This window comes from Pelecanus crispus, chromosome 2 (genome assembly GCF_030463565.1).
Source record: "Pelecanus crispus isolate bPelCri1 chromosome 2, bPelCri1.pri, whole genome shotgun sequence".
NCBI lineage: Eukaryota > Metazoa > Chordata > Aves > Pelecaniformes > Pelecanidae > Pelecanus > Pelecanus crispus.
The window spans coordinates 174,942,208-174,951,728 of NC_134644.1; the positions used below are offsets into that span (position 1 = coordinate 174,942,208).

A 9,521-nucleotide genomic window follows, 5' to 3' on the forward strand; every position below is an offset into this window, starting at 1 on the left:
GAATAGGGAGCTTTTGCCGGGACTCAGGGAAAAAAGGAGAGTCTACCACCTTTGGAAGAAGGGGCGGGCAACTCAGGAGGAGTACAGGGATCTTGTCAGGTCCTGCAGGGAGGAAATTAGAAAGGCAAAAGCCCAGCTAGAACTCAATCTGGCCAATGCTGTAAAAGATAATAAAAAAATGCTTTTACAAGTACGTTAGCAATAAAAGGAGAGCCAAGGAGGATCTCCATCCTTTGCTGGATGCGGGGGGGAACATTGTCACTGAGGACAAGGAAAAGGCTGAGGTACTTAACGCCTTCTTTGACTCTGTGTTTAACAGCCGGACCGGCCATCCCCAGGGTACTCAGGTCCCTGAGCTAGAGGATAGGGATGGGGAGCAGAATGGAGCCCTCATAGTCCAGGAGGAAGCAGTTAATGACCTGCTATGGCACCTGGACACTCACAAGTCTATGGGGCCAGATGGGATCCACCCGAGAGTACTGAGGGAGCTGGCGGAGGAGCTTGCCAAGCCACTTTCCATCATCTGTCAGCAGTCCTGGTTAACAGGGGAGGTCCCTAATGACTGGAGGCTTGCCAACGTGACACCCATCTACAGGAAGGGCCGCAAGGAGGACCTGGGGAACTACAGGCCTGTCAGCCTGACCTCGGTGCCGGGGAAGATTATGGAGAGGTTCATCTTGAGTGAACTCAACAGGCAAGTGCAGGTCAACCAGGGGATCAGGCCCAGCCAGCATGGGTTCATGAAAGGCAGGTCCTGCTTGACCAGCCTGATCTCCTTCTATGACCTGGTGACCCACCTGGTAGATGATGGAAAGGCTGTGGATGTCATTTCCCTGGACTTTAGCAAAGCTTTTGACACCGTCTCCCACAATATTCTCCTTGGGAAGCTGGCAGCTCACGGCTTAGATGGGCATAGTCTTTGCTGGGTAGAAAACTGGTTGGGTGGCCGAGCCCAGAGAGTAGTTGTAAATGGAGTTAAGTCCAGTTGGCAGCCGGTCACGAGCGGTGTTCCCCAGGCTCTGTTTTGGGTCCAGCCTTGTTTAATATCTTTATCAATGATCTGGATGAGGGGATTGAGTGCACCCTCAGTACGTTCGCAGATGACACCAAGTTGGGTGGGAGTGTCAATCTGCTGGAGGGTAGGATGGCCCTGCAGAGGGACCTGGACAGGCTGGACCGATGGGCCGAGGCCAACGGTATGAGGTTCAACAAGGCCAAGTGCCGGGTCCTGCGCTTGGGTCACAACAACCCCATGCAACGCTCCAGGCTTGGGGAAGAGTGGCTGGAAAGCTGCCTGGCAGAAAAGGACCTGGGGGTGTTGGTCGACAGCCAGCTGAACATGAGGCAGCAGTGTGCCCAGGTGGCCAAGAAGGCCAACAGCACCCTGGCTTGTGTCAGGAATAGTGTGGCCAGCAGGAGCAGGGAGGTGATTGTTCCCCTGTACTGGGCACTGGTGAGGCCGCACCTGGAATACTGTGCCCAGTTTTGGGCCCCTCAATACAAGAAAGACATTGAGGTGCTGGAGCGTGTCCAGAGAATGGCAACGGAGCTGGTGAAGGGTCTGGAGCACAGGGCTTATGAGGAGTGGCTGAGGGAACTGGGGTTGTTTAGCCTGGAGAAGAGGAGGCTGAGGGGAGACCTTATCGCTCTCCACAACTACCTGAAAGGAGGTTGTAGTGAGGTGGGTGTTGGTCACTTCTCCCATGTGGTTAGTTATAGGATGAGAGGAAATGGGCTCAAGCTGTGCCAGGGGAGGTTTAGGTTGGATATTAGGAAAAATTTCTTCATGGAAAGGGTGGTCAAGCATTGGAACAGGCTGCCCAGAGAGGTGGTGGAGTCCCCATCCCTGGAAGTGTTCAAAAAACGGGTTGACATGGCACTCTGGGAAATGGTTTAGTCTAGTCTACCCTTGATTGGCTTAGTGTGGACTTGGTAGTGTAGGTTAATGGTTGGACTGGATGATCTTAAAGGTCTTTTCCAACCTAAACAATTCTATGATTCTATGATTCTATGATTAACCTAACACGACCAAGTCCACCACTAAATCATGGCCTTAAGCAGCATGTCTACACATCTTTTTGATACCTCCCATGATGCTGACTCAACCACTTCCCTGGGCAGCTGGTTCCAGTGCTTCATAACCCTTTTGGTGACAAACATTTTCCTGACATCCAATCTAATCTTCCCCGGGTGCAACTGGAGGCCATTTCCTATGGTCCTATAGCTTGTTACTAGGGATAAGAGACTGACACCCACCTCGCTACAACCTCCTGTTAGGAACTTGTACAGAGCGATAAGGCTCCCCTCAGCCTTCTTTTGCTGCAAAATAAACACCCCAGGTTTGCTGAACCACTCCTAAAAAGTCTTGTTCTCTAGATCCTTCACCAGATTCATTGCGCTGCCACCCCCACGGAAGGCCCCACACGCGCACAAGCCCAAACAGGCACGCTCCTTTCTCCCACCTACAACCTTACAAGCAACAGGGCCACTAGGGCACCCACACGGCACACCCAACGACTGGGAAAGGCCAAGCCTAAAGACAGGCTTAGTGAGCTGGCAGGAAGGTGGAGCGGGACCGAACGCCATGGAAGAGGCAGCCCCTCACGCCCCACACACCTCCAGAGCCCACACCAGCCTGACAGGCCTGCGACAAAATGGGGCCCCTCTTCACAACGCACCCACAAACCACACCACACAAATGCCATGACATGACCTCACTGACAAGACGACACCCCACCTCTCCTATGCTTTGGTCAGGTCTTCTGCCCGCCCTGACACGCACCATCAACACCAAGCCTTTGCCCTCTAATACTCGCACTTAAAAGCTGCCGACAGGCTCAAGTGGACGCATCCTCAAGAGGAGAACATGAAATTGCAGAACTGCGGCAACAAAGACACGCCCCACCTCATTACTCCCCAGGCTGTGGCACGCAAAAGCTGCTTGCTGCAAAAGGCTCTCATGCGCAAAGCCTGGCCCGCCCCTCCCGGACCAGCATAAAAGACGCACCAGCGCCTCTCTCCCTCACACACTTCTCCTCACCCCTTCTCCTCCAACGTCAACAAGGTGAGCCCCAACCCCCTTCTCCTCCTTTCTCCTGCCCCACCTGGCCCCTCTCTCCCACCACCCTCTGCCCACACCTTCACCAGCCACAAAGCCTCCCCACCGCCACGCTCCCCACAGCCCCACAACACGCCTCCACGCTCCCCTGCCCTCCTGCAGCACCGCTCCTCGCACCCCCACGCCCCTCCGCTTCCTCAACACCCTCTCTTCCAGGGACCCCCCGCACCACAGACATGGCCTGCTACGACCTCTGCAACCCCTGCGGACCCACCCCGCTGGCTAACAGCTGCAACGAGCCCTGCGTCAGGCAGTGCGAGGACTCCCGCGTTGTCATCCAGCCTCCCGCCGTGCTGGTCACCCTGCCAGGGCCCATCCTCAGCTCCTTCCCCCAGAACACCGCCGTCGGATCCTCCACATCGGCTGCCGTGGGCAGCGCTCTCAGCGCCCAGGGAGTGCCCATCTCCGGCGGCTTCGGCTACGGCTACGGCTTCGGAGGCCTGGGCTGCTTCGGCGCCAGAAGAGCCTGCTACCCCTGCTAAGGGCCCTCGCCACCACCCCTGACACCAGCCACCCACCCCCTGGGAGCCACTTCATGGACTGAGGACGCACCGACGCGCTCTTGCTCGCACGCGGACCTGCCGTCCACACCTCTTCCTCTTCAGGCACCAAGCAAGGAAGCAGGGAAGGGGCCAGCACGGGCTGCCTGGAAACACGGCCCGTGTACATCCTCCTCTTCTCCCACTTCCTTCGTGGCGTCGCCCCTTCTGCTGCGTTAACTACTCTCTGCTGCAAACACCTTCTCACAAGACAAAGACCACCGGGGACCTCTGCTGTGCCGCTCCCACTGCGGGGCAGGAAGACCTCGGCGATCTGGCACAATCCACTCACGCAAAGGATTTTGTCTTATGGTTGCCCTACTTGCACCTCAGACTGGCTCTGCCCCACTCGGCGCTCCTGCCTTTTCACTCTTTTGCCTCAATAAAGATGTTCTGCATGCCAGCCTCAGATGCCTCCTCTTCCTTTCTTCTCCCAACGCTCTTCCAGCCTCACCCGGCACAAAGCCAGGGCTCAACAGGCCATTGCAATGCGTGCAAAAGGGACACTAGACCTCCCTTAGGAAGTATGACCCCAGCAACAACAACAGCACAGACCAGCAAAGCAGGGCTGCCTGCCCACCACACAAGCCCTTCACTTGCTCAAACAAAGCCTTGCATACGCTAATGCACGTCTACCCAGGCCTCTGACGCAAGATCCCCACAGCAGCACACACCTCAACAACTCTCTTCCCAGCACAACTCGCTGGCCAGCACAGCAAGCACAATCACAACAAACAGAATCATTTAGATAACAAGGAAACGCTGGAGATCACCTAGTTCAATGCAACCTCCTCAAGCAGGGTCAGCTCGAGCAGGCTCTCCATGACCATGGCCAGTCACCTTTTCAGTATCTCCCAGGACAGAGACTCCACCACCCCCTCCACTCTTTGACCACCCTCACGCTGAAAAAGGCTTGCATTCTTTACCCATGGCATTCCATCTGCTTTCGCTTGTGCCCATGGCCTCTTGTCCCACTTATGCAACCCATATTTTCACAGTTTGTCCAGGAGCATGTAATGGGAGACACTGACAAAGGCTTCATTCAAGTACAGCTCAACAACAGCCACTGCTCTCCCCTCGTCCCAACACCCACTCACCTCAACGTGGAAGACACGGAGGTCTGTCAAGCATGATTTCCCCTTCGTAAATCAATGTGGACCACTCCCCATCACCTGCTTGTCCTTCCTGGGATTCGCAGTGTTTTCCAGGAGCATTTCCTCCATCACCTTACCTGGAAACAAGGTCACAGTAGGCAACCTCTGCTTTCCCAGATCCTCCCTCTTCATCTTCTTCAAGATATGAGGGGTATGAGCTTTCTTCCAGTCTTTAGGAACTGCCCACAGGCACCATGACCTTTCCAAACTAATGGAGAGCAACCTCACAAAGACATCAATCTGCTCCCTCCCCATTCATGGATGCGACCTGTCAGGCCCTGGGGACTTCCGTACACCCAGTCGCACAGCACTCCTTATTGCCTTGTTTCATCTTCCTCAGCACAAGCACTGCTCACCTGACACACAGTCTACAAAACATTAGCTTCAGCTCATTTGGGACACCTCTTCTGCTTTTCTTCTCCCAAGGCTCATCCAGCCTCCCCCAGCACAAGGTCAGGGCTCAGTAGTCCATCAGGGTGGGTGGGAAAGTGTTACAAGACCTCTCTTAGGAAGTATGTCCTCAGCACCACCACCCACTGGCACCCAGTGGCCTTTCAGCCCGTGACACAAGCCCTTCACTTGCCTACACAAAGGCTTGGACACGCTAATGCACTTCTACCCATGCCTCCAACGCAATTTACTCATGTGTGCTGGGTTAACTTTGGCTGGACGCCAGGTGCCCACCAAGCCGCTCTATCGCTATGGCTCCCCCTCCTCAACTGGAAAGGGGAGAAAAAATACCACAAAAGGCTCATGGGTTGAGATAAGGAAAGGGAGAGCATAGAATCATAGAATCATAGAATGGTTTGGTTTGGAAGGGACCTTAAAGATCGTCTAGTTCCAACCCCCCCTGCCATGGGCAGGGACATCTTCCACTAGGTCATCTTGCTCAAAGCCTCATTCAACCTGGCCTTGAACACTTCCAGGGAGGGGGCGTCCATGGCTTCTCTGGGCAACCTCTTCCACTCTCTCACCACCCTCACAGGAAAGAATTGCTCCCAATATCTGACCTAAAGCGACACTCTTTCAGTTTAAAACCGTTACCCCTCATCGTATTGCTACAGTCCCTGATCAAGGGTCCCTCCCCATCTTTCCTGTAGGCCCCCTTGAAGTATTGCAAGGCCGCTAGAAGGGCTCCCTGAAGCCTTCTCTTCTCTAGGAGGAACAACCCCAACTCTCTCAGCGTGTCCTCAGAGGAGAGCTGCTCCAGCTCCTCATCATCTTCGTGGCCTCCTCTGGACCCCCTCGAGAAGGTCCGTGTCTTTCTTGTGCTGGGGGCCCCAGAGCTGAACACACTACTCCAGTCTCACGAGAGTGGAGTAGAGGGGCAGAATCCCCTCCCTCGACCTGCTGGCCATGCCTCTTTTCATGTGGCCCACGACACAATTGGCTTTCTGGGCTGCGAGCATGCATTGCTGGCTCACATTCACTTTTTCATCCACCAATACCCTCCCAAGTCCTTCTCTGCAAGGCTGCTCTCAATCCACTCATCGCACAGCCTGTATCCATGATTGCGATTGTCCCAACCCAGGAGCAGCACCTTGCACTTGGCCTTGTTCAACTTCATAAGGTCCGCACAGGCCCACCTCCCTAGCCTGTCAAGGTCCCTCTGCACGGCATCCCTTCCTTCTAGAGCATTAGCCACACCACTCAGCTTCGTGGCATCCACAAACTTGCTGAGGGTGCACTCAATCCCACTGTCCGTGGGCCTGGCAAAGATTTTGAATAACACTGGGCCCAAAAAGGACCCCTGATGGCCACCACTCGTCACTGGTCTCCACCGGGACATCGAGCTTTTGACCGCAACTCTGAGTGTGACCCTCCAGGTCCAGGGCTCAAGAGGCCATCAGCATGGGTGCCCTATGGTGCAGTGCTCAGCCTCTTTCAAACCTGCAAAGCATTCCCATCGCAATACAAGCAGAGGGATCACTGGAGACGGCTGTGCATGAGTGCCCCAAGGTGCCAAGACGCCTCCTGGGAAATACGTCACCACCAACAGAGATTGGCACATTTTTGCCTTCCACCACTTGATGCAAGCCATTCACTTGCCCAAACAAAGGCTTGGGTAAAATAATACTCATCTAGCCATTCCTCTGATGCAATCTTCCCCTTTCAGCACACTCTTAACCAACTCCCTTCCCCAGCACCACTCTCCAGCCCTGACAAGGAATAGTCTCTGTGAAGCAGAAAGGAAAGCTGGAATTAGCAAAACATAAAGAAAGGAAGGAGGAAGGGAAGGAGAAGGAACAATGTGTGATTTCCTAACAGGCATTTAACATTGACCTCCATGTCCCCATTCCATAACCTGAAGCACACCGACACAAAGGGCTCAGCTGCCTTCCCCACGGGAACCACCACTGCCCGAGGCATCTCCCCTGTACTCTGCACACACAAAGGCAAGGAAGGGGCTGCAGAAAGCATCGCATCCCTCGTCCAACCACTCTCCCACTCCACAACTATTCATCTGCACCAGCTTTTAGGGCTCCCACACATTTCTCTGAAGAAGAGTTTGCAACAGGCAGCAAGGGAATCCTTGAGAAAACACAACACGCTCTTCTGCTCGCTGTCTCACACTGAAATCTCCACAGAGCGCAACCTGCAGCCCTCCAAGTCCACACCACCCTTTTCCAAGTCCTTCCCCACTAAGGGCAACTCCATGCACCAGGAACGATGGTGTGCAGGAAACCTCATGGCCACAACGATGCTCAGGCAGGAGAGTAGGCACAAGAGCCCCAGCAGAAACAAGTACTGCTCGCCTGGGGAACAAACCACAAAACATGCACTTGAGCTGCCTTTAGGCAGACCAGACAGCGACTCATCTGTCCCGTTGAACATCTCCAGACGGGTTAGTTGCTCCTTCACACAACAGCCAGCCCCCTGCATGTCTATCCTGCGGAGCCCGTATGCGTGTATCACAGCACTCCAGTCACATCAGCTGTCCCACCAGTAGTCCCATGATGCCATAGTTCTGTGACCTGACACAGAGCTCCTGCTCCTCCTGCTTACTTCCCAGGTTCTGCTCTTTTGCCTGCAGGTGCCTCAGGTCGACCCTTTGCTGACTCCGTCTTTGTCCTTCCAAAGACTTCTCTTGCTCCCATTACCTCCACCCTTGCTCTGATGACCCCAGCCTCTGTTTCCTCAATTATCTGCCAGCTACAGTCATCATCTCCAACAGAACCAGCTTACGGACTTCCTCTCCTGATTTTACAGTGCCATGGCATGGCTGAAGTTGGAAGGGACCTCTGAAGATCATCTGGTCTGAGCCCCCTGCTCAAGCAGGGCCACCTAGAGCCACTTGCCCAGGACCGTGTCCACACAGCTTTTGAATGTCCCCAAGGATGGAGACTCCACAGCCTCTCTGGGCAACCTGTGCCAGTGCTTGTCACCCGCAGAGTAAAAAAGTGTTTTCTGGTGTTCAGAGGGAACCTCCCGTTTTTTGGTTTGTGCCCATGGCCTCTGGTCCTGGCACTGGGCACCACTGGGGAGACCCTGGCTCTGTCCTCTACGCACCCTCCCTTCAGGTGTTTATAGACATTGCTGAGATCCCCCTGAGCCTTCTCTTCTCCAGGCTGAACAGTCCCAGCTCTCTCAGCCTTTCCATAGGAGAGGTGCTCCAGACCCTCATCATTCTTGTGGCCCTTCGTTGGACCCTCTCCAGTATGTCCATGTCTCTCTTGTACTGGGGAGCCCAGGACTCGACACTGTGCTCCAGGTGTGGCCTCACCAGTGCTGAGCAGAGAGGAAGGTTCCCCTCCCTCAACCTGATGGCAACATTTCTCCAGCAGGATACAGCCCAGGACACTATTAAGCCCCTTTGCTGCAATGGCACATTGCTCCTTCATGTTCAACTTGGTGTTCTCCAGGACCGCCAGAGCCTTTTCTGCAGAGCTGCTTTCCACCTGGGTGACCCCCAGCATGTCCTGGTGCCTGGGGTGGTTCCTCTCCAGGTACAGGACTTTGCAATTCCCCAGAAATAGCGTGGCCAGCAGAACTTGGAAAGTGATCGTGCCTTTGTAGTCCGCACTGGTGAGGCCACGTCTCGAATTCTGTGTTCAGTTTTGGGCCCCTCACAAGAAAGACATTGAGGTGCTGGAGGATGTCCAAAGAGGAGCAACAAAGCTGGTGAAGGGTCAAGAGAACAAGACTTATGAGTAGCAGCTGACAGAACCGCAGTTGTTTAGTCTGGAGAAAAGGAGGCTGAGGGGAGACCTTATCGCTCTCTACAACTACCAGAAAGGTGGGTGTAAGTCTCTTCTCCCAAGTAACGAGTGATAGGATGAGAGGAAATGGCCTCAAGTTGCACCAGGGGAGGTTTAGATTGGATACTATGAAAAATTTTTTCACCAAAATGGTTGTCAAGCATTGACAGAACAGGTTGCCCAGGGAAGTGGTTGAGCCCCCACCCCCGGAAGTGTTTAAAAGACATATACATGTGGTGCTTAGGGACATGATTTAGTGGTGGACTTGGCAGTTGTACTCAATGATCTTAAAGACCTTTTCCAACCTAAATGATTCTATGATTCTGTGATTGTTGAACTGCATGAGGTGCCCATCAGCCCATTTCTCCAGCCTGGCCAGGTCCCTCTGGATGCCAGCACAACCCTCTGGCCTATCAGCCACTCCTCCCAGCTTGGTGTCACCAGCAAACTTGCTGAGGGTACGCTCTGCTCCATCATCCAGACCACTAATGAATCATAGAATCATTTAGGT

General features: G+C 54.2%; 1 protein-coding gene across 1 annotated transcript; it reads left to right on the forward strand.

The window, feature by feature from the left end:
• The first annotated feature begins 3,294 nt into the window (after positions 1 to 3,294).
• LOC142592964 (feather keratin 2-like) lies at positions 3,295 to 3,600 on the forward strand. Its single transcript, XM_075705809.1, has one exon. It carries the CDS (start codon positions 3,295 to 3,297, stop codon positions 3,598 to 3,600), a length of 306 nt encoding a protein of 101 aa, XP_075561924.1.
• The last annotated feature ends 5,921 nt before the right edge of the window (positions 3,601 to 9,521 follow it).